This window comes from Hibiscus syriacus, unplaced genomic scaffold, assembly GCF_006381635.1.
Source record: "Hibiscus syriacus cultivar Baekdansim isolate YM2019G1 unplaced genomic scaffold, ASM638163v2 tig00111621_pilon, whole genome shotgun sequence".
Classification (NCBI taxonomy): Eukaryota; Viridiplantae; Streptophyta; class Magnoliopsida; order Malvales; family Malvaceae; genus Hibiscus; species Hibiscus syriacus.
Genome location: NW_024063138.1, coordinates 1933253 through 1960285, shown reverse-complemented (window position 1 = coordinate 1960285; position 27033 = coordinate 1933253). Strand labels below are relative to the sequence as shown.

General features: G+C 33.2%; 1 protein-coding gene across 1 annotated transcript in view; it reads right to left on the bottom strand.

Moving 5' to 3' along the window:
- The window catches only part of LOC120166033 (immune-associated nucleotide-binding protein 9-like), a 47534-nt gene that overhangs the window by 3878 nt on the left and 16623 nt on the right, over nucleotides 1-27033 (bottom strand). Inside the window, 1 exon segment of the mRNA XM_039175427.1 lies at nucleotides 23139-23155. Coding sequence (XP_039031358.1) covers nucleotides 23139-23155 — 17 coding nt within the window.

Here is a 27033-nt window from a genome sequence, read left to right as displayed (position 1 = left end):
ATGCAGACATCCTGTTCTCATGTTGGAGAAATTTCTAGCACAAAAACAACTAACTATATATATATATTCCCATTAAACAAGAACAAATATAAAAAACTGCATAAAGCATGAAGGAATATTAAAAACATTACAATTAATACGTATCTAATGATGCCTTCTTTTTTAATGTGTTATACGGGGCGATGGTTGTCTATTTCGATGAGAGTTTCTTTGTATAAGTTGTTCTTCCTCGTCACTTTCCTCATCGTCAATATCATTATTGTCATCGACATTAGATTCATTTTCTTGATTACGAATGGATGATGATGAAAGGCTTTTATAAAATAATGAGCCTGGAGGTGTATCATTAACTATCTCATCGCTCAAAGAGAAATGCGAAAATTATGAAAAATTGACATTAATGTCTATGATCCATAAGAAGGTGAAGGTGCTTGTGGAAGAGCACCACCAACGAGATAAGAAACATATGAAATAAATGCTAGACTAATAAGCATAACCATATAATATCCTCCATGAGTATCATAAAGCCCTACGGGCTCGGAATGTAACCCTTCGAGCTCAAAATGTAATCCTGCGGGCTCGATATGTATTCATGAAGGCTCGGTAAGTATCCTTGCAACGGTAGCATTTGAACCGGTGGTGTAGCCATTTAAACTAGAGAGCTTGGGATGTAACTCGGGGTGGTCATAATCGATGGTGATAGTGGATGCTATGATGGTTCCAATGGTGCTGTTGAGGATGAGTCAAAAGTGTTTGCTCTTCGTCTATGAGTCGGGAGACGATGATATTGTGATAGTGGATAATTTTCTAGGCGATGATGAATTATCCCATATTGCTTCTTCATAAAGTATGAATGAATTCTTGTTTTCGTTGAACCACTCAATCTAGTCGCTTGTAACCGAAGAACCAATTTCAAACATATAGTGTTGAGGGGGCATGCGTTGATATCGGTTTTCCAACAATACTATCCAGTATTTGTGCTTTACCACCTAATTAACCTCTTTTTTGCCTCTTCTATCAATGTTACACATACTATCGAGATTCACAAGTGCTCTAGGAATATATTGTGTGAAACCAAACTGACGAAGCACACGGTCAATAATTTAATTATATAAATAAAATTAAATAAATATATTAAAATTTGAGAGTGTGAGGGTTTGAGAGTTTGAGAGCTCAAGAGCATTCTTCAGTCAATTATATGCAGATATGATGTTTTAATTGGGGAACTATTCACGTTAACCCCTAATTTATTTGATGGGATGAGACAGTATGGAATGATAGAGATTCTTTAAAAAATGTGAAAGTGTTTCTTGTGGAATGCACCTTAATTTTTTGTCAGATTTTCTTTACCTTTTTTAGGTAGTTAAATGCATATATGATGTTCCTAGTCGGCCACTATTTACGTCAACCTTTCATCTATTTGATGGGATGAGATAGTATGACATGACATAGATTCATTGAAAAGGGTAAACGCGCTTCTTGCGGGACATGTCTTCCCTTTTTGTCAGAAATTTTTTATATTTTTCAGTTAATTTTATGCATATATGATGTTACTTGTCGGGTTACTATTCACGTTAATTCATCATTCGTCTAATGGGATGAGACATTGGGAAATGGAAAATATTCTCTGAAAAAGGTGAAAACGCTTCTTGTGATACACACCTTTCCTTTTTGTCATATTTTTTCTACATTTTTCAGTCATTAAAATGTAGATATGATGTTCTCAGTCGGGTCATTATTCACGTCAACCTCTCATCTATCTGATGGGATGAGCCACTATGAAATGACATAGATTATTTGAAATGGGTGAAAGCATATTATGTGGGATGCGCCTTCCCTTTTTGTCAATTTTCTCTATATTTTTCAGTAAATTATATGTGGATATGATGTTCTCAGTTAAAGAACTATTCATGCCAACCCCTCATCTGTTTGATGGGATGAGATATTACGACAAGCCAGAGATTTTCTGAAAAAGGTGAAACTGCTTCTTGTGAGATAAGCCTTCACTTTTTGTCAAATTTTCTTTGTATTTTCTAGTCAATTATATGCAGACATTCTGTTCTCATGTTGGAGAAATTTCTAGCACAAAAAAAACTAACTATATATATATATTCCCATTAAACAAGAACAAATATAAAAAACTACATAAAACATTAAGGAATATTAAAAACATTACAATTAATACGTATCTAATGATGCCTTCTTTTTGAATGTGTTATACGGGGCGGTGGTTGTCTATTTCGATGAGAGTTTCTTTGTATAAGTTGTTCTTCCTCGTCACTTTCCTCATCGTCAATATCAGTATTGTCATCGACATTAGATTCATTTTCTTGATTACGAATGGATGATGATGAAAGGGTTTTATAAAATAATGAGCCTGGAGGTGTATCATTAACTATCTCATCGCTCAAAGAGAAATGCGAAAATTATGAAAAATTGACATTAATGTCTATGATCCATAAGAAGATGAAGGTGCTTGTGGAAGAGCACCACCAACGAGATAAGAAACATATGAAATAAATGCTAGACTAATAAGCATAACCATATAATATCCTCCATGAGTATCATAAAGCCCTACGGGCTCGGAATGTAACCCTTCGAGCTCAGAATGTAATCCTGCGGGCTCGATATATATTCATGAAGGCTCGGTAAGTATCCTTGCAACGGTAGCATTTGAACCGGTGGTGTAGCCATGTAAACTAGAGAGCTTGGGATGTAACTCGGGGTGGTCATAATCGATGGTGATAGTGGATGCTATGATGGTTCCAATGGTGCTGTTGAGGATGAGTCAAAAGTGTTTGCTCTTCGTCTATGAGTCGGGAGACGATGATATTGTGATAGTGGATAATTTTCTAGGCGATGATGAATTATCCCATCTTGCTTCTTCAGAAAGTATGAATGAATTCTTGTTTTCGTTGAACCACTCAATCTAGTCGCTTGTAACCGAAGAACCAATTTCAAACATATAGTGTTGAGGGGGCATGCGTTGATATCGGTTTTCCCACAATACTATCCAGTATTTGTGCTTTACCACCTAATTAACCTCTTTTTTGCCTCTTCTATCAATGTTACACATACTATCGAGATTCACAAGTGCTCTAGGAATATATTGTGTGAAACCAAACTAACGAAGCACACGGTCAATAATTTAATTATATAAATAAAATTAAATAAATATATTAAAATTTAAAGGCGTACCTCTAAATCAACTTTTTAATCAATAGTTGAATTATCTATTTGTCTTCTCGCTATTATTAAGGTAATTTCAATACTTCAAGCACAAAAAATGCACAAAAAATACTCTAAGATATTTCATGCACAAAAAATGTCAATCACCATCTATCACACCATAAATAACAATTACATCTATCGAAAGCCCTAAATGCATTGAAATATCCTTTAGGGTAATGGTGCACTCCCCACATGAAAGATAGAATGTGTCTCTGAAATAAGGGTGGGTTTAAGTTTATAGCCTCCAACAATTTTGGCTATGTAACCAAATCTAGCTTCAAATAAATACCTCTAGATACGATGCAGTGTGTTTATCTTGGTGTTACGAATAAACACTTCTAATATACAACAATTTCCCTAATTAATAAACATTCTACGAATTAAAATTTGAAATAATATTAAAAAATATTAAATTAAAAAATATTCAAAAAATTAAAATAACATAATTTAATATTTCCTAATTAATAAACATTTTATGAATTAAAATTTAAAATAATATTAAAAATTGCAATTAACAAAATATTCAAAAAATTAAAATAACATAATTTAATATTTTTACCATATCAACAAAACGACTCAAGATATGATTTGCATCCAATTGTAGTATCCTGCCTTTCATTTTATAACTGCAAAAAAATAAAATAAAAATTAGTAATTATAAATAATTAATAAAATAAAAAATATTCAATAAATATATTAAAACAAAATAAAATTTTTACATTCAATTTCTTTGGAAAATCTACTTGAAGAAATTTCTAATAAGAAAGATGAGAAAAATATAAGATTTTTGTGTGATTTATTTGAAGACGGGGAGGGTTTATATTGGAGGAGGGAGAGGGGGTTTAGGTGGGAACCATAGGCGGGAGGTGGGCGGGATGGAAGGCGTGCCCCTATAATGCGCCTTCTAACGTGACACGAAAATGCCACACATGCACTTTCCAGTTGAGGTGGTGTCATGTAAGAAGGAGCGTTATAGGGTACGTGCCTTTCATCCAACCCAACTCTCACCCGTTACTCCCGCCTAAACCCCACCTATATAAACCCCTCATTATCTTCAAATAAATTATACCAAAAAATCTTTTCTTTCTCTCAACTTTATTATTAGAAATTTCTTGAAGTAGGTTCGTCAAAATTTTTTGAACGTATAAATTTTATTTGGTTTTTAAATATATATATTGGATATTTTTTATTTTATTAATCATTTGTAATTACTATTTTTTTATTTTTTGCAATTATAAAATGAAAGGCAGGTTATTGTGATTGGACGCAAATCATATCTCAAGTCATTTTGTCGATATGATAAAAATATTAAATTATGTTATTTGAATATTTTATTAATTAAAAATTTTAATCATATTTCAAATTTTAATTAGTAGAATGTTTATTAATTAGGGAAATATTAAATAATGTTATTTTACTTTTTTTAAAATATTTTCTCAATTTAATTTTTTTAATATTATTTCAAATTTTAATTCGTATAATGTTTATTGATTAGGAAATGATCGTATATTAGAAGTGTTTATTTGTAACACTAAGATGAACACACCGCATCTTATTAGGAGGTATTTATCTGAGGCTAGATTTGGTTACATAGCCAAAATTGTTGTAGGCTGTAAACTTGAACCCACCTTTATTTCTGCACTAATCGGGAGGTGGAGACCAGAGACAAACAATTCATCTTTCATGTGGGGAGTGCACCATTTTCCTGGAGGATGTTTTAAAGCATTTGGGACTTTTGATAGATGGAACTTATATTTGTGGTGTGATGGATGGTGATTGACATTCTTTGTGCATGGAGTATCTTGGAGCTTCCCGATGGATTTCAATGGCAGTCGAATAATGTTATCATGACTGAAATCAACTTTTCAAGAGTTGAAAAAAAATTCTTCCAAGGATGAGGCAAAAGCATTTGCTCGGTCATACATATTACGAATCATAGGAGGGATCTTGATGCCTAATAAAATATCTCAACCAAATTCATTATATGTGGTTGTGTCACCTCATTGATTTGGAAGTAGCCGACACATTGAGTTGAGGCTCTGCAGTTTTGACATTTTTGTTTAGAGAAATGTGCCAGGCAACAAATTATAGTAAAATTGCTATTGGCGACCGTCTCATTCTCCAATCCTGGGTGTGGTATCGTACGTCTTTTTTATGTCCAATTGTGAATGAGCCATTTATTTTCCCATTATTATTAAGATAATTTCAATACTGAATTTGTTTATAAATAATTTTGTTTACTAAATAATTAAATATTTTTATTTTTAATAGGTGGTCAGTAACAAGAAAAAATCATCGTGATATCCCTGATGAATTAGAAGATATTAGATTACTCCTGATAAAAAAGTTGTTTTAGAGGTACACCTTTAAATTTTAATATTTTTATTTTTTCCGATGAATTAGAATATTATTTTGATAAGAAATACATATTTCTGTTTTAGTTCAAATGGTTACCCTATTCTACCGATGAAATAAGAGATTGCATCCCACCTCACTTGAGTGTGTTAATAAATGTATGAGTGGTGGTTGTGCCTATTATATGTTATGCTATTGTTGAGTGTCATTCGATTGATTGTGTGTTTCGTCAGTTTGGTTTCACACAATATATTCATGAATCATCTATGAATCTTGATCGTATGCATAACATTAATAGACGAGGCAAAAAAGAGGTTAATTGGGTGGTGAAGCACAGAGACTGGATAGTGATGTGGGAGAATCGGTAGAAACTCATGCCCCTCAGCAGTATATATTTGAAACTGGTTCTTCAGTTAGGGACTACTATATTGAGTGTTTCAACGAAAATATGAAGTCATTCATACTTTCTGAGGAAGCACGATGGGGACAATTCATTGTCATCAAGAAAAGCATCCATTGCCATAATATCATCGTCCGTCGACTCGTGGACGTAGAGTAGACGCTTTCAGCTCATCATCAGGAGCACCACTAGAACCATCACTGCATCCACCATCACCACCAGTTATGAGCACACCGGGTTACATCCCAAGCACATTAGTTTATATGGCCACCTCTGCCGGGTCAATTGCCATTGCTACAAGGATACATACCGATTCCGTAGGGTTACATTCCGAATCTACAATATTTTTTGACACCACTTGGAGGATCTTATATGGTTATTTTCATTGATCAAGCATTTTTTTTATATGATTCTTATATGGTGGGTACTGCTCCTCCACAAACATCACATTCTTACTGATCACAAACATCAATGTCAATTTTTTCACAATTTTCTTAGTTCTCTTTGGGCGGTGGGATAGTTAATGACATGCCTTCAGGCTTGTTATTTTATAGACGTCTTTCAACGTCATTCATTTGTAATTAAGAAAATGTAGCTAGTGTCGATGATGATGTTGATACTGAAGAAAAATAAGATCAACTGATATGAAAAAACCCTTTTTGAAATATATGACCACCACCCCATGTAACAGATTCCAGAAGAAGACATATTTAGATGCATATTAATTATAATGTTTTTAATATTTCTTTATGTTTTATATAATTGATTGAAAAATACAGAGAAAGAAAATCTAACAAAAGGGGAAGATGTGTCCTACAAGAAGCGTTTTCACATATTTCAAAGAATCTTCGGCATTTCAAAATGTCTCATCCCATCAAACAAATGAAGGTTGACGTTAATAGTTCCCTGACTAAGAACATCATATCTACATATAATTGATTGAAAAATACATAGAAAATCTGACAAAACGTGAAGGTACATCCCACAAAAAGCATTTTCACCTATTTTAAAAAATCTGTCATGTTACAATGTATAATCACCATTTTTTACCCGATCCTTTTATTATTATTATTATTATTTACATTATTACAAACCAAACCTAGCAGCCCAATACATAACACGGGCCAAATACATCACCAAGCCAGCAGGCCCAATTATCCCAAGCCCAATATAAACCTAAACCCTAACTCAACCTAACCCTAACCAGAAACCTAGCCGTTGTCGTCCACCGCCGAAAGGCAAGCCACCATCGTTATCCATGTCGAGCCATTCCTGACATTGTTCTATCGTCATCCCTGCAATCAACCAAATCAAATCTGACAAACTCATTAAAAAAATCTGCAAAATCCCAAGAAATTTGGTATGAAACTGCTAGGCTTTAGGGAAATCATTTCCTTACTGAGTGGTCTTCTATTTCACCGAATTTTTGACCCAAGAACCACCATATAAACGAATTGAGACGCAACATGCAAGGGGGGGGGGGAACTCAATTAAGAAAGAAAAAGAAGACAAAGAAGATAAAAAAAGGATTTGGGCATATCCGAAAAGAAAAAAAACGAAAGTAAAGAGGAGATTCGAGAGTTCAAAAAAATCAGAAAGATTTTAAAAAAACCAAAATAAAAAAAAATGAAAGAAATAGAGCATTTTACCCCTCGTCCGGAACTTCACCGACAATTGAGGAGGAGTTTAGTAACGAGGGGTACAACATATTGAAAAATTGTCTCGATCTAACGGTTGTCGGAGGAGATCGGAGCATTGGGAGTCGAACCGTTCTCAATCTTTTTTGTTGAGCTAAGCGTCAAACCACGCAAAACCGAGCCTCGATCTGTATTCCTGACGTCGAAGTGAGCCAACCTGGAGGTTTTGGGCCCAAACGGCCACTAGAGACGGAAACGGTGCGGTGACTAGAGTGGTTGTCGACGGCGGTGCTCTTCACCTTCCTCTGGACAACGAAGAAAGAAATGAGAGCTTATTTTTAGAGTAGAGAGAGAGTACAAATGAAAATGAAGGATAAAAGGGTGACAAAGGGTATTTATACCCAAAGCAAAACGACATTGGATAATACCTGTGATTTGGCTTCTGGTGGTCAAATCATATATGCGACCATCGCAAGCTTCATTATCTTCCATTTTGATCACAAATTTCAATTTAATTCAGTTTATTTCAAAATTAATGTCCTCATTTCATTATTTCCCATTTTTATGTTTTAATACTAACTTTTGGTGTTATTTTCCTTCAGGTCCTTCAATGTTTGCCTTTTTACAAAATAATCCCCAATCTTTCGTTCATTTTTTTAGTTCTTGAAATTTATGTCCTCATCGCAGGATTTGCCCATGTTCTTTTTTTCGTTGATATGCTAGGTTAAATGGAAAACTATGTTATAATCCCTCTACTTTACCATTGTTTTTACATTTAAGTCACTAGATCCTTTTTTATTTGCTTTAATTTCGGACTAATGTTTAGCGTTGTTTTAATTTAGTTTTATCAATTCTGATATATTAATTACATTATAGTCACGTATATGGAAATAGGTTATAAACGTAAGTATTATGCACTAAACAATTATACTATAGGATCTATACTTTAAATAGAATTGTGATAATTACATGGAATGTTATTTATTATAATATTTCTTTTATATGATTGTTTCCATATGTTTGCATTGTAATCAATTATACTTTTAGTCTCTTAGTGTTTGCCATCCGTAAATTACTTCATAAATTGTTTTAAAGTTAATTGATTTTTTATATTTATTTTTGCACATTTTCTACTAATTTGACCGTTACACACATCATATTAATTCATTTCCTTATTTTAGTTTCCATTTAAGCTTTTAGGATTTGGTTGATTCATGTTTATTTGGTTTCTTTCCCATTCATTGTTTATCTTATATTTGGCTAACTTTAATTTAGTTTAATTTTATTTTCTCCTTACGTTAATTAATTTTTTTTTACTTTTTTGCATTTATTAAGTTTTTATCATTTACTCGGTTCATAAATTTGGTTATTTTTATTTTTATTTTAAATTACGATTACAAGTTTGCTTAATTTAGTACTTTGATACTTGATTTTAGATGAAATCCCTCAGATTTAGGTTCTTTTGAATTTATTCCATAATCAGAGTCTTAGATTCTAGATTTAAACCCATAGACTTAGATTTCTCTCACTTTAGTCCTTAAACTTTTAATTTAGGGAATAATTCAAGTTGGCTTCCGCATCCAATATGTCTGGAGCGTCATTTTGATTATTCAATTCAATAATTGGTCAAATAATTAATTATGATTAATATTAGAGTCTCCATCTTAGGCCTAATTTCACATTTAGTCCTTGAATTAGGAAAATTCTTAATTTGGTCATTGTTTTTGCTCAAGGTTCCAATTTAATTAAATTGCATAATTGATTAAAATCGAATAGGATAATGTTTAGAGCCTCCAGTTTAGGTTTAATTTAAACTTAGTCCTTTATTCTAGGAGAATTTTTGATTTGATCTTCGCTTATGCTTGAGGTTCTGGTTTGGCTGTTCAATTCAATAATTTACTAAAAATGATTAGGATTAATATTAGAGCATACACCTTTTAGGTTTAATCCCCTAGATTCTTTAAATCTCATAATTTAACACTTTAAGTTATGGGAAGCCTTAATTAACTCACCTAGCATAATTAGGTATAATAAAAAGTTGTTTGCTTGCATTTGGATTTAAAATAGTAAAGCAATATTGATTTACCAAGGAGTTAATGGTGTATCCTTCGCATTATGCTCAGGGGGTGACTACTGGTGATTCCCGAAGTAGGTCGGCATCCTTTTCGAAAACCCTGTCATGTTTCTAAAATTCCACGGCAATGTTCGATTATTGGGCATAATAATTGATCTCCCAGATTCATGCTAGGGTGTGAATATTATTGACTTAAATAATCAACCATCCTTTTCAACTGCACATCCATAGTGAATTTTTGATTAAATAAAGTTCGAACTCAAAATTTCCAAATTTCAAAATAGGGTAATCAACTAGTTACCAATTTTTGGGCGTTGTGGGGGGTGCTAACCCTTCCCTACATAGAACCGAATCCTGATCCTATTTTTTGGATTTTCACAGACCATAAAACTCAGTATTTTGGTAAAATAAAATGTTTTGCTAAAATCACTCGATTTTTATGGTGTTCTAATCGCACCTTACATGGTTGTCGGTGACTCCTCAAATTTCAAAATCTTAAAAAAACCCTGAGTCGTACTAGTTTTTTTCCCACCCGAGCGAAAACGATGACGACAGTTTGATAACTCTATTGGGGATGTTTTGTTTTCTATAACAAATCGAGAGTCAAGCCAAGAGTTGATTACTCGAAATTTGGAATTTTGAAATTGAGATTGAATTTATTAATTTACAGTTTTATTATGTTATTTCAAACAAAAAAAAGTTTTTCTCTCTGGCTAATGCTTACACTTCTGTGAATATTTAGGACTATTGCATATTATAGCTCTAAATCTGAGCTCAATCTCGATTTACCTAAGTAGGGAGAAGCATCACACCTCATGGGGAACATTGAGCTTCCTCGTGTGGGTCTGACAAATTACCTCTGGAAAGCATCCTAAATTGTTTGTCTGAATATCAGTTTCGAGATACACTTTTAGTGGTTTGATCCCCTAAGTTGAATCCGATTAGGTTGTAAGGATAGCTTGGGAACCCTTTGCTAGAACCAGACTTCATGCAGAGAATTTAGTAAACTTACCCCGCTAGAGCCATATGGATAACCTAGGTGAACTAGAACGCATGCGGTTATGACTCTTAATTTCCTTTGTACGCTTTATTTTTCAATCTCAGCTTTGAGTCGTATTTAATTATTTTTGTTAAGCTTACATTTCTTTGAATAATCATTTTAACTAACTTGTTTCTACTAACTTGACTTCCTTTTGTCTTGTCTTATACTTTGTTGTATTTTTGCGTGAACATGATATATCCTTCAAACGTATTGATCCCTGAAATAAGGTTCCTAAAAAATAATACTCACAACAATTCCTTTTATTGGGTTAGATAGAATTTCCAAGATTCTCTACGTAGATCAAGTAGCATCAAGAGATAGTCTACCAGCTAAGGAGACAATTCGAACATTTACATGATGAGGTAAAGAGTTGGACTGAAGAAGATTCGACGTTGAAGCCAATAGTTTAAGGTCACAAACCAGCTCGATAAATTTCTGAAAGTAGGAGATGAAGTAGAAGCTTTGAAGATTTTCAATATGCTTAAATCTAATATAAGACGATGTAATACCCAAATGCTCGCAGGAGATAGACAACTTGAAGATGGACCAGATTTTCACTTCCCCAGTGTACCAAGAGATTTTCGGTTTATCAAAATTTCTCAAGGAACAATTACTTTTGGGAGCAATTCCTTTGTTGCATTTGCATCTCTCATTTTACATTCCCATTTTTGTATTTTTGCATTCGTATGTACATATTTTCATCTTTGCATGGGCGTCTATATATCATACATTGCATAATATATATTGCATTGTAACGTGCATTAATCACGGATCCTGGGAGTAACTCGCAGAGAATCTTGTGATAGAAGTTTTTGAGGTAAATTAAAGTCACCTCATTCGTACCTATAAAAGGATTGAGAGCCATGGACCTAATGTTATCATAATATATGAAGTTTGGGGTATATCATTTAGATATGTGGGGCATCGAAGAGCAAGGTCCAGAATTTGTTCGACCCAGGGGTATTGACCTTTACGTGTAATGAGACATTCTAGTGCCAATCAGGAAAAAGTTCTTACATCCACCATGAAGCCTTATTACAGTAACATTTCCTTGTTTGAACGTGGTTTTGTTCTTTTTTATTTTCTTAAATAGATTTATCATTAAACTTATGTCATTTTCTAAGGTTATGAGCAATAAATCAAGTTTTAATCTTGTAAATCTTTGAATATCAAATGAATTAAAAGTTCTTTTACTACTTCACTAATTATAGATCTTTGACAAGTGACAAGATTAAAACTTTCATGTTCCATCCAAATCCAAATACCCTTACTCGTTTCCTTACATGTGCTCGTTACAAAAAAAATCGAACATCGACATCACCTCCCTTTGAAGCTCTGAAATCATACCCTTATTTTCCCCGGGCCACCAAACATGTACTTTTACCTTCCCAGACAGAGCTGATCTTTCCTTAACACCACATTTTCTAAGATAGATGGCTTTAGATTCACTCATTTCCCTTCCTAGACACAAAACCAACATTTATCTCCAACCTTGATAGGACCTGGAGGCATAAAGTACAAGGTCTCCGTGTGTACTAGAACCATTCATACAAGAGAAGGATATAGGGCATTTGGGATCAAGTTTTTGAAAAAAAAAGCTTGGATAATTGGGGGATACTTGTAGCAAGAAGAAGAAGTAGAAAATAATTCTATCATGCATTAATGACATTGTTTTCATGTGAATAAAAGTTCATCCTGAATACTCGTCCTCCTGGGGATAACTCTTTTACAAGGACTTCTGTGTATAAAATGATGAATGTCTTTGTTTTATTTATCCTTTCAAAAAAGAAAAATAAAAAAATATATCCCTTGTTTCCCCCATTTGAGCTTGAATTATTTTTCTTCTGATTCAAGCTAACCAAGGATCACCCTCCACATGTGAAATAAAGTGAAATAACTCATGTGAAATAAAGTGAAATAACAAGATATCGTAAGGTGGACAAAATATGAGGTGCTCAAAGATCAAATCAAGTCGAGAACAAAGAAAAGAAAAAAAAAGAAATAAATAAAAAGAAAGAAAATCGATCAAGTATTTCAAGACAATCGACTCATCGAGCTTTAAGTCATAAGGTTGATCAAGTACAAATGGTTCAAAGATCTAGAATCGATTCACCAGAAGATCATGGAAATTAAAAGGAAAATAAAAGAAAATAAAAGATACACAAACATATTCAAATCGAGCAAGAAAAGATTGAAGATAGCAGAACGAATTGATATTTGGTTCAATAAATCTTAAACACTTGTTTGGGCCTATTTATCACTTTCTTTCATAACTGTGAGCCCTGGCCTACGTTACGTGCCTGAAAACTCCCTTCTAATCATACATGGATTTCTAAGTAAAAAGATTATCTTCAGATTTCATTCCACCCCTCAGGGTTAATTTTATTTGCAAAAAAATAGCTTTCTAAAATCTTTAATGCATGATAGGGGAAAATAACAAAAAAGATAGTTCAAGAGTAAAATTTTAGATGACATTTTAAAACCAAAGGATAATTCGAGTTGAAAACCTGAAAAGGCAGCTCGAATATGAAGATTGTCAACTACTGCACAGAAGATGATCTTATACATCTCTTGATAAAGCACTGCACAACCCAAAGGTGCTCACAGGGGCTAGGAACCAGTGAACATTTCTAGAAGATTAGCATAACGACTACTTATCAGATCAATGAACACTAGAATCAAGAAAGCTAGACCTTAACCAAAGAAGCCAACCTGAAACAAATTACGTCCCCAAATTAACCTAAAACAATCTACCTTCCCAAGTCAGCCTAAGCCTTATATCAACATTAATCTTTACACTTATCAAATGTATATAATTTTTGAATGATTAAAAGAAAAGTTGACTTATTTGATATTCAATGAACTCTTGTGTTACAATTTGTTTTTATTGTGAGCCTAAAAAAATTGCAATATTTTTTAAAACTTATTCATCAAACTTTTTTCACATTTTTAAAATTGAAAGAGGAAGAAAATGTTTTCAAACAGGACAATCTCAAGTGAGAAAGATCCTTGAAGCTAGTGAGGCTCATTCTGCATCAATTGGAGAAGAATAACAAATGATTCCAGAGTAATGAAGACATTTCAAAATCTTGAAAGCAAAATAGTCTGAGAGATCAGAATGACTAGAGGATAGAACTTCTAACACATCCTTGTGACGTTGTCGGTAACCCAACAAGAAGAATATAATCGCCTTAGTCAAAAGGGGCACATATCTCAGCTCATAGCAAATTAAAGATATTTCTGTTAGAAGAATTGATCACTTGTTAAGTGTCCATTTGATTGTGGCACCATGATGAGAAGCCCTTAAACTATTCGATAACACTTATGTTGATGGCATAAAATTGTTGTTTAGTGACACCAGAGTGAGACTATTCGAGATTAAGATATTTTTGAACAAAGAGAGCCATGAATGACTACATTGGGGCGTTACCAAAACCAAATCTCGTTAAGATAATGAGATTCAAATCAAACAAACATGGTGAATGAGCCTCATCCTTTGGAGTGCCAAGGGTAGAATGAGGACAAGAAGAATTTACCTTGAAACATTTCTGATATAACCATTGAATTAGAGCCAGAAGAGGCATCAAGACCATATGCTTGAATACAGAAGAGCACTTCTTCTAAGTCTGTAATGAAGAGACCAAAGATAAAAGACAAAAAAGACTTGATTGCATAAAATAATCAAATTACTCCTCAGAAGATGTAAGCTTAAGCTGACAAGTTGCCATTGAGGCAAGATTCATTCAAGAATTATCATGCGAAGGAAGATTGAGTTCTCCACTTTAAATCCAGAAGAAGAATTGATGATCAACATTTCTGCATACATGGACCTCATGCATTACATTTATATACATATCCATTGTATTCACATTTCATGCAGCAAGGCATATTTTTACAGATTGTTCAAAGAAAAGAAGAGAGCGAGGAAATAACATAATTCAAGCCTCGAATGGAGGGGATTTTGTTCAAAGTGGTTGAGCCTCAAGAAATGAGGAGCCTAGTCAAGAAGAATCATTACTTTGATGTGGGGCACGTTACCCAAACAATTCTCAAATAATTTTTTAAAGGAGCTACGCCTAATTTTTAGGGGTTTCTTGATGTCTTTAAATGAATTTTTAAAGAAGATAAGCCTAATTTTTAGGGATTTCTTGATCTCTTAAAATGAATTTTTAAAAAAGCTAAGCCCAATTTTTAGGGGTTTCTTGATATTTTTCAAATGAATTTTGAAAGAAGCTTAAGCCTGATTTTCAGGGGTTTCTTGATGTTTTCAAATGAATTTTAAATGAGGCAAGCCTGATTTTCAGGGGTTTATTGATGTTTACAAATGTATTTGGAAAGGAGCTAAGCTTGATTTTAGGGGTTTCTTGACGTCTTCAAATGAATTTTTAAATAAACTAAGCATAATTTTTAGGGGTTTCTTGATAATAACTATAAATGAATTTTTTTAAGAAGCCAAGTTTAATTTTCAAAGGTTTCTCGATGATGAGCCCTTCAGGCCTCGCAACATACAGTTGCATTATTCTGGTGATTGCTCATACATTAATGTCATAGCAACAAGAAATCATGAATGCTTCTCGTACTAGTAGTTATGAGGCTGAGCCAATGTTGAGTTCATAAAGGGTTTCTATAAATTCTAATTTCAATCATTTGGAAGGTCATGTTCTGTCTGCACCAAGATTAAAAGTGGATAACTGGGAAGTTCTTTAAATGGACGATAGAACTTTGAAAAAATCAATGCAAAGCTTAGAGGGTTGAATTCGATGTTAGAAATTGAGCAAACACCTTCATTTCCGATTATTTCTAAGGTTCCAATTACCATCCTTGGCATAGATATATGGTAGGACTTGTTAGGGAACACATATGTTTTGTTAGTTTCTAGGGTGGTTACTTCTAGATATTGGCTATTGATTTTTCATCAAAAGGTAGCAGCGAGTACACGGTCTCTAAAGCTTGAAATGATGGATTCTATTTTTAAAAATTTCTGGCAAAGATGAAAGCTTTATTGGATTTCTACACAATTTAAGGCAGGAGAAGCCAAATCTATCAAGAGCCAAAATTTACTAGGGCAAGATGCGCCCGTTCACAAGTCAAGATTTGTAAGAATGCACTTAGGTGTGACAGAGAATGAACACAGCTGAACTAGGAAGAGAATGAAGACTGCTCATGCAATTATTCCCACCACAGATCAAGAAAACATGCATTCATACATATGACATGAAGTTGCACCTTTGTATCATACATTTCATCATTTTATAAACATGATAAATTTTGATTTACATTTCATGAGGATGCCTGTAAAATCTATTTTGAAAAATTATTGTCCTTTTTAGGATCGTTTCTCTATAATTCACTTGAGTCATTCTTAGAATTATTTCTTTAGAATTTCATTTGAGTCTTTCTTAGGATTGTCTCCCTCTAAATTTTTCAGTGATATCTTTCTTCAACTTGACTTTTTCATGTACAGAAGTCAACCATTTACCAAAAAGTGTCCAGATCGCTTCAATGCGAGTGAGTAGTTTCGTTTCCAGGATTTACCCAATAAAGACAAGAACTCAACAAAGATAGAAAAAACAAATATTTACGAGACCATAGAGCTCGAAACACAAAAATCGTATCATGCATGCATATTTAGGTATTTGCAAAATTAGGAGCATACACATGCATTTGATTATCTGACAAGAATTCAAAGAGTCTACAAAGGTTCATTTCAGGATTTTTTTGCAAAATATGAGAACTTAGGCTTATCCATCACACAAGGAGTTGGATCAGCATCAACATTTCCAATGGAAGTGTTCGCAATGAGAAGAACTCATCCTATAAGGGAGAAGAAGTTCATAATGAGAAGAACTTGTTCAACCTTAGCTTAATTCCATCACATAAGGAGTTGGAGCAACACCAAATTTGGCTCATCCATCATATAAGGAGTTAGATTAGCATTAGTGCTATGATTGATTCCATCACATAAGGAGTTGGGTCAACATTTCTGAGAGAAGAAGTTCACAATGAGAAGAACTTGTTCAACACTTTGTTCGTCCATCACATAAATAGTTGGATTAGCATCATCATTTCGCTCGTCCATCGCATAAGGAATCAGATCAATATTACCTTTTTCGCTCGAATTCATCATATATGAGTTGGATCAGCACCAACACTTTACTCGATAACATCATATAAAAAGTTGGATCAGTATCGTCATTTCGCTTGATTTCAACACAGAAGGAGGTGGATCAACATTTCCAGTGGAGAGTTCATAATGAGAAGAACTCATTCAAGGAAAGTGAAGAGTTCATGATGAGAAGAACTTGTAGCTCAAGAATTTCAACAGTACGGGCCAAATAAAAACTGGTCTTTTATATATTTGCTCCGTTTCCATTTCACAGCAATGAGAAAAGAGGGGCAGTTGTAATCACTATTTTTTACCCGATCCCTTTATTATTACTATTATCATTTATTATTATTTATTTATTTACATTATTACAAACCAAACCCAACAACCCAATACATAACCCGGGCCCAAATTACATAAGCAAACCAGCAGGCCCAATTACCTCAAGCCCAATACAAACCTAAACCCTAACTCATCCTAACCCTAACCAGAAACCTAGCCGTAATCGCCCACCGCCGAAAGACGAGCCACCACCATCTGCCATGCTGAGCCATTCCAGTCACTGTACCATCATTATCCCTGCAATCAACCAAAACCAAACCAAATCAAATCTGACAAACTCATTAAAAAATCTGCTAAATCCCAAGAAATCTGGGATGTAACTGCTCAACTTTAGGTAAATCATTTCTCTGCCGAGTGGTCCCCTGTTTCACCAATTTTTTGACCCCACCATATAAACAAATAGAGAAGCATCATGCAAGGGGGAAACCGACTACAAAAGAAAATAAGACAGAGAATAGAAAAAAGAGATTTAGGCATATCTGAAAAGAAAAAAAAGAAAGTAAAGAGGAGATTCGAGAGTTAAAAAAATCAAGAATATTAAAAAAAACTTAAAACCAAAAACAAAAAAGAAAAGAAATAGAGTATTTAACCCCTCAGTCGTAACTTCACCGGTGGATGGGATCTTCTTTGGCCAATCCGAATGATGGGGAGGTGTATACTAACGTGGGGTACAACATATTGAAAAATCGGCCCAATCCAACGGCTTCCGGATGAGATCAGAGTGTTGGGAGCAGAAATATTATCGATCATTTTTGTGGAGCTAGGCGTCGAACAATGTAAAATCGACCCTCGATATGCATTCCTGATATCAAAGTGAGCTGGCTTGGAGGTTTTGGGCCCAAACGACCACCGGAGACGACGGCGGTGCACTGACCGAAGTGGTGGTCGATCGCGGTGCTCTTCACCGACCTATGGATATCGAAGAGATAAGGGAGAGGTTTTTTTAGAGTAGAGAGAGAGTACAAATGAAAATTAAGGAAAAAAAGAGTGATAAAGGGTATTTATACCCAAAGCAAAATGGCACTGTTTTGGACCATACATGTGCGTTTTGGTATCTGGTGGTCAAATCATCTCTGCGGCCATCGCAAGCTTCATTATCTTCAATTTTGGTCACCAATTTCAATTTAATTCAGTTTATTTCAAAATTAATGTCCTCATTTCATTATTTCCCGTTTTTAGGTTTTAATACTAACTTTTGGTGTTATTTTCCTTTAGATCCTTCAATGTTTACCTTTTACAAAATAGTCCTCAATCTTTCGTTCATTTTTTAGATCTCAAAATTGATTTCCTCATCGAGGGATTTGCCCATGTTCTTCTGTTCTTTGAAATGCTAGGTTAAAATGGAAAACTATGTTATAGTCCTTCTACTTTATCCTTTTTTATATTTAAGTCACTAGATCCTTTTTTATTTGCTTTGATTTCGGTCTAATGTTTAGCGTTGTTTTAATTTAGTTTTATCAATACTCATTTATTAATTACATTATTATCACGTATATGGAAATAGGTTATAAACGTTAATACTATGCACTAAACAATTATATTATAGGATCTATAATTAAATAGAATTATGATAATTACATGGAATGTTATTTATTATAATATTTCTTTTATATGATTGTTTCCATATGTTTGCATTGTAATATATTGTATTTTTAGTCTTTTAGTGCTTTCCATCCGTATATTACTTCATAAATTGTTTTAAAGTTAATTGATCTTGTTTTATTTATTTTTGCACATTTTCTCTTAATTTGACGGTTAACACATCATATTAATTCCTTTCCTTAATTTAGTTTCCATTTAAGCATTTAGGATTTGGTTGATTCATGTTTATTTGGTTTCTTTCTCATTCATTGTTTATCTTATATTTGGCTAACTTTAATTTAGTTTAATTTTATTTTCTCCTTATCTTAATTAACCTTTTTCTTACTTCTTTGCATTGATTACGTTTTTATCATTTACTCGATTCATAAATTTGGTTTTTTTATTTTTATTTTAAATTATGATTACAAGTTTGCTTAATTTAGTGCTTTGATACTTGATTTTAGATGAAATCCTTCAGATTTAGGTTCTTTTTAATATAGTCCATAATCAGAGCCTTATATTCTAGATTTAAACCTATAAACTTAGATTTATCACACTTTAGTCCTTAAACTTTTAATTTAGGGAATAATTTGGGTTGGCTTCCGCATCTAATATTCCCGGAGGGTCATTTCGATTATTCAATTCAATAATTGGTCAAATAATTATTTATGATTAATATTAGAGCCTACATCTTAGGCCTAATTTCACATTTAGTCTTTAAATTACGAAAATTCTTAATTTGGTCATCGCTCTTGGTAAAGGTTCCAATTTAATTATTCAAATTGTATAATTGATTAAAAACGAATAGGGTAATGTTTAAATCCTCCATTTTAGTTCTAATTTAAACTTAGCCCTTTAATCTAGGAGAATTTTCTATTTGGTCTTCACTTATGCTTGAGGTTCCATTTTGGTTGTTCAATTCAATAATTTACCAAAAATGATTAAGATTAATATTAGAGCCTACACTTTGTAGGTTTAATACACTAGATTCTTTAATTCTTATAATTTGTCACTTTAGGTTAGGGGAATCCTTAATTAACTCACCTAGCATAATTAAGTATAATAAAAAGTTGTTTGCTTGCATTTGGATTTAAAATAGTAAAGCAATGTTGATTTTCCAAAGAGTTAATAGCGTATCCTCCGCATTATGCTCAGAGGGTGACTACTGGTGACTCCTAAAGTAGGTCGACATCCTTTTTGAAAACCCTGTCATGTTTCCAAAATTCCAGGGCAATGTTCGATTATTGGGCGTAATAATTGATCTCCTGTATTCATGCTAGGGGGTGAATATTATTGACTTAAATAATCAAATATCCTTTTCAACAGTGCATCCATAGTGAATTTTTGATTAAATAAAGTTTGAACTCAAACTTTCCAAATTTTAAAATAGGGTAATCAACTAGGTGCCAATTTCTGGGCGTAGTGTGGGTGTTATCCCTTCCCTACGCACAACCGACTCCCGAGCCTAATTTATGGATTTTTACAGACCTCAAAACTCAGTATTTTGGTAAAATAAAATATTTTATTAAAATCACCCAATTTTTATGGTGTGCAAATCGCACCTTCAATGGTTGTTCGTGACTCCTCACATTTCAAAATCTTTTCAAAAAAAACCCTATGTCGTTCTAGTTTTTTCCCACCCATGCAAAAAACGGTGACAACACAATGACTCATCGAATCAAACAAATGAGGGGTTAATGTGAATAATAGGTTGACTGGTAACATAATATCTACATATAATTGAATGAAAATGCAGAGAAAATTTGACAAAAAGAGATGACGCATCACACAAGAAGCGTTTTCACCTTTTTTAGATAATCTTTGTCATGTTATATTGTTTCATTTCATCAAATAGATGAGGGGTTGGTGTGAATAGGAGCCCAACTGGGAACATAATATATGCATATAATTGATTGAAAAATGCAGAAAAAATCTAAGAAAAAATGAAGATACATCCCAGAAGAAGTGATTTCACATATTTTTTAGAGAATCTCTTTCATGTCATATTGTCCCCGAAGAAGAGGTTTACGTGAATAATTCCTCGACTAAAAATATGATATACACATATAATTAACTAAAGAATGCTCTCAAACCCTCAAACTCTCAAACTCATCTCTTAAAAAATAGGTTGTATCTCTCAGATCATTATATCCCCTTAACCTTCCAGAGAAACATCACTCTTTAGGAGTTAATCAAAAAAATTCCATAAAATTTTTGTTGATAGTATTAGAAGATAACTTCATTTCAGTACAAATTTGCTATTGAACTTTTTCTATTGACATATACAACATTTTTGATCGAGCTCGTGCGATTACATAAATTTATGCCATATTTGTTGAGGTTTGTACGATTAATGATATGCCATTATGCTCTCACTATAGGTTGGCCCATCAAGTTGATCGAGTTTACAGCTCAACTCAAATAATCTATAATGATTTTAAGTCATTAATGGCAAATCCACCTCATGCTTATATGCCATCAAGTTCAAATGGGAGATATTCATCAGAAACTGCTTACGATCTCTACCTAGATTGCTTTACGAACAATCCATATGGCCAGTGGCAGATTTAGAAATTAAAAAATGGGGATCCAAAATGTTAGTACTCTATTCTAAAAAGAATTGGATATGAAATCCAATTATTTTTTTTCATTCTATTAACAAATTACTAAATTTAACATTTTTTCCAAAGTAATAGGTATGAAATAGCTCCCCTTTAGAACAACATTCATGTGCCCCTGCATATGGAAACATCCCTTCCAGTTCAAGGGGAAAGCATTCATCAGTCAACTTCTTTGATCTCAACATGGAAATGCCATCGACACAATAGTCTACTCAATACCCATATGGCATTATGCCTTCAAGTTCTAGGGGAGACATTTATCTACTAACTTCTTGGACCTTAATATGAAGATGCCTTCGACACAACAGTATGTTCAAAACTCATATGACATAATGCCTTCAAGTTCAAGGGGACCACATTCATCTATCATCTTATTTGACCTGAACATTGGACTGATAGATGAACCCTCATCCCACAAGAAAAACCTATTCATGAGCCAAGTGAAGATGGTGCTGAGACAACATTATTCATTGATCCTGAATCACCACAATTTAACATGGACTTTGATGATGATGTGGATGAAGTTTCCATAAATAAAACCAATCGAATATCAAACACATATGCATGAAGCTGACTATGATACAATGTACGAGCCAAAATTTTCGAATATGTATAATGTTGGAAACTGTGGATTTAACTCATCAATCAATGACGGTGAGTTATATATTGAAATGAAGTTCACATCCAAAGATGAAGCAATGATTGCAATTAAGAATTACAATATTCGTAATTTAGTTCACTATAGAGTCAATCGATCTACCACCGAAAAGTATGTTTACTACTGTGTCCAACGTGATAACGAATGTGTTGGGTAAATCGAATAGATAAAATAACCAAAAGGGATTTAGTTAATTGGTAAATAAAAATTTTGGTGGAAGTTTAAAGAGAAATTAGAAAAATGAACACAATAATTTAGAGCGGTTCGACTTTCTAAATGAAAGTCTACATCCACTACCTTAGCTATCTACACTAAAGATTTTCACAAATTCACTAATTTGTAGCAACCTTTGAGGATAAGGTGTAACCTTACAACTCTTTCAATAATTATATCCCAAATTATTGAGATACTCTCTCAAAGAGAAAACTAAAAATTGCAAACTTATAAAAACATCACTATAATAAAAAATAAGAACACTTGAGAAATAACAACAAATGAGTACAAAAGTGTTCTTTGAAAGCAAAAAGAAAGTTGACATGAATTTGGATTTAATTGATTGCTTTTTGGCTTTCTATTTGATCTCTTGGATTCACATATGACATTGAATATTGTTTTTATACTCCCTATATTAATTCTATCCATTTGGGTTGTTGTGGGAGTTAATAGTGTCGTTGGGAGGTAGTTTCCCACAATAAATGTTTCCTAGACGCTTGTAGTATATGTAATCAAGCTTTGGGTAGTGATACTCCCTACATTAAATACAAAAATATAGTCAATGGGAAGGAGAGTATCGATACTAGTATAAGTAGTATCGATACTGGACTAGTATCGATACCAGAAGAGTATACTTGATTTTTTTTCATTTTCAAAACCAAATGGGCAATATCGTCACTATAATGAGAACTATCAATACTACTGTTAAAAGTAGTGTCGGTATAAAAATAGCATTTTTTTTGTCAAACATACAAGTAGTATTGGTACTACTTTGTTATTTTAGGCTTTAGCATCGATATTGTATCAATGTTTCAGGAATAATATCGATATTGTTCTTGTAGTAATCGGTACTACTATGTTTAAAATCAGTTTTTGACTCAATTGAAGCTCGAAACTCTTAGGAAAATTATTTCAAAAATAATTTCAGTATATGACTCAATTTTTCAATAGAGTGAGAAGTAAAATAAAGTTTTTCAACTTAAAATATTTATGTATTCGAATGACCGAATCAAATATAATCTTAAAATTTATTAAAAATATTTATCATTTTTTTGCTATATCAAAATATCAATGTATTTTCAACAATCTATCCTTTTTTATATAATAAAATATTTAAGAAATTTTAAGATTTTCTTGAAATACTCCCCTTTTTGGTATATACATATGCATATTTTGTGTTATTTTTTTAAAGTCATTTTTATCACAACTTTTCAAAATGTCTAACAAATGTCCTCATTCCTCATCCTCTCGAGCCAATCCACCTCCAAATCCTCCTCCCATCCTAACCCACCTCCTAGTGAACAAACCATTTTGAACTCCTATTTCAATATATCAGTTTAGCACTTTGAGTCTTATCCTATTAAAGGTGAGTGTATTTCTTCCTTTCTCACTATGAACACCATCAATTTCAAATACCTTCCACTCCTTAAGGCTTGAAAGCTCGATAATACCTTTAAAGTTAAGCCCGTTGTTTATCACCAACTTGTCTATATTTTCTACTCTAATGTGATTTGTATGTAAAACAAAGCTAAACCCCATACCTAGAGTATCCACTCATATCTTTTGGGACAATACATAATCATTGATTCTGACACCATAGCCACTGCCCTTGGTATAGATAACCATGATATAGACAATGAAAAAAACTATGTTCATTCCATCTTAAAAGTAGGTTAAAATGCTAGTATCCTTGACTATCATGAGTCATTCTTGTATTTGATTATCTTTTAGTGATTTAGACCATCTAGAGGTAAATATTCTTCTCTCTAAAGTGCTGACATTTGGTGGCTTCACTGCTTCCAAACCAACAAAAGGATAACCTTTGTCCAAATTATTTTTGGTGAGTTAATTGACACCATTAGCAATGTCACTTCTAAGAGAATCGAGTCACAAGTCTATGGTTGTATTCAGAGTTATATCTTTTTCAAAAAGGGTTTCAAGGTAGAACTTGATTCAATTATCCCCCTAACCACCACTATTGATCTTAAATCTCTTCGTAAGTCATATTGGGAATAAGTTGGAAACTTGTGGCAAAAAAAGACAAAGGGCAACAAGGTGTAAGTTCTTCTAGAGCTGCTTCAACTCACTGTCAAGATGATGAAGTGATGTACGGCATTGATTATCGATGAATCATGTTCACCACCAGCTCAAGGAGGCTCATCGGGAACGTGGTTCACCACATCATCAATGTCATGCATCACGTCATCATCTTGAGGCTGAGTTGTAGTCACTCTAGAAGAACTCGCACCTTGATGCCCTTTGTTCTTTCTTTGTCGTGAATTTCCAACTTGTTCCCAACCTGACTTATGAAGAGATTTAAGATCAATACTTATGGTCAGGGGATAGATGAATCAAGTTCTACCTTGAGATCCACTTTGAAAAAGATATGACTCAGAATACAAATATAGACAAGTGACTTGATTCTCTTAAAAGGGACATTGTTAAAGGTGTCAACTAACTCACTAAAAATAATTTTGGCAATGTTTATTGTTTTGTTGTTTGTGAAGCCACCAAATGTCAACACTACAAAAAGAGGAATATTTACCACTGGATGGAATAAACCACCAAGAGATAATCAAATGCAAGAATCTCTCATTATGTCAAGGATATTAGCACTTTTGCCTACTTATAAGGTGGAAGGAACATAGTCTTTTTCATTGTCTATGCCAAGGGCAGTGGCTATGGTGTCAGAATCAATGATAATGTATTGCCCCAAAAGATAGGAGTGAATACTCTTGGTATGAGCTTTACCTTCATTTTGCATACAAACGGCATTAGAGTAGAAAATACAGACAAGTTGGTGATAAACAATGGGCTTAACTTTAAAGGTGTTATTGAGCTCCCAAACCTTAAGGAGGGGAATGTATTTGAAATTAATGGTGTTCATAACGGGAAAAGACATAATACACCCACCTCTAAAAGGATAGGCCTCAAAGTGCTGGATATACCTCTAATAAAGGTTCTAACGATTTGGATTATTGAAACGAAAGTTCATAATGGTCTGTTAACTAGGAGGTGGGTTAGGATTAGAAGGAGGACTCGGAGGTAGATTACCTCGAGAGGATGAGGAACAAGGATGTTTGTGAGACATTTTGAAAAGTCGGGATAAAAATAATCTGCAAAAGATAACACAAAATATGTATATACCAAAAAGGGGGTATTTCAAGAAAATCTTAAATTTTATTAAATGTTTTGTTATATCAAAAAAGGGGAGATTTTTTAACATACTTTAATATACCAAAAGATGATCAATATTTTTAATAAATTTTAAGATTGTATTTGATTCGGTCATTCAAATATATAATTTTTTAAGGTCAAAAACTATATTTTATTCCTCAATCTATTGAAAATTTGAGTCATATACATGAATTATTTTTTAAATAATTTTTTCCTAAAGGTTTCAAACTTTAATCGAGTCAAAAACTCATTTTAAGCATAGTAGTATTGATACTACAACAACAATATCGATATATGCTCATAAAATATTGGTACAATATCGATGCTAATGCTTAAAATAACATTATAGTACCGATAATGCATGTAGGTTTGACAAAAACTTAATATTATTTTACTATCGATACTACTTCAGTATTAATACTACTTTTAACAGTAATATCGATATGTCTCATTCTAGTATCGATATCGCCCTTTTGGTTTTGAAAATGTCAAAATACAATATATTGTTTTTGGTATCGATACTACTTATAACAGTAGTATCGATACTCTTTATACCAGTATTGATACTTTCCTTCCCAACTGTTATATTTTTATTTTGTATTTAATGCATGGAGTATCGATACCCAAAGCCCAAGTATCTATACTGCAAGTGCCTGGGCAGAATTTATTACGGGAAACTACCTCCCAAATTCTCTATTAACTCCCACAACAACCCAAATGGATAGAATTAATAGAGGGAGTATAAAAACAAGATTCCAAGTCATATGTGAAGACAAGAGATCAAAGACAAAGACAAAAAGTAATCAGTTAAAGCCAAATTCAAGTCAATGTTCTTTTTGCTTTTAAAGAACATTTTTGTACTCATTTGTTTTTTTTCTCAAGTGTTCTTGAATTATGCAAACACATTCCTAGTGAGGTTTTTATAAGTTTGCAATTTGTATTTTTCTCTTTACGAAAGTGTCTCAAGAATTTGGGTTATAATTCTTGAGGGAGTTTTAACATTACACCTTATCCTCAAAGGTTGCTACAAATTAGTGAATTTGTGAAACATTTTAGTGTGGATAGCTAAGGTATTAGAAGACTTTGGTTTAAAAAGTTGAATCACTCTAAATTCTTGTGTTCATTTTTCTAATTTCTCTTTGAGCTTCTACTAAAACTTTTATTTGCCAATTCACCCTCTCTTGGCTATTTTATCCATTCGATTGACTCAACAAGATGCAACTGGATTGTTTGTGTATCAAAGAGGAAGAATAACATATGAGAACTAACAAGATACAACAGTCCTCATACATGTTGTGTAAGAGGGATCAACCAAGACCATCTAAACTTGGACTATAACATTATTTGCCAAGCCATCATGCCCATGGTCAAAGGAAGCACACACATAACTATTGCAACGCTGATTTCTGCTATACAATTATAATATGGGTACATCGTCTACTACAAAATTGCATGGAATGAAAAACAGAATACCATTGTAAAACTTCACGGCGAGTGAGATTTATATTACAATGAGCTCAAAACTCGCCATGCGTACGAGAATGATCGAGGGGTTCGAGATTGATGTAAATTATATCGTGTTTTTTGGACTTACTC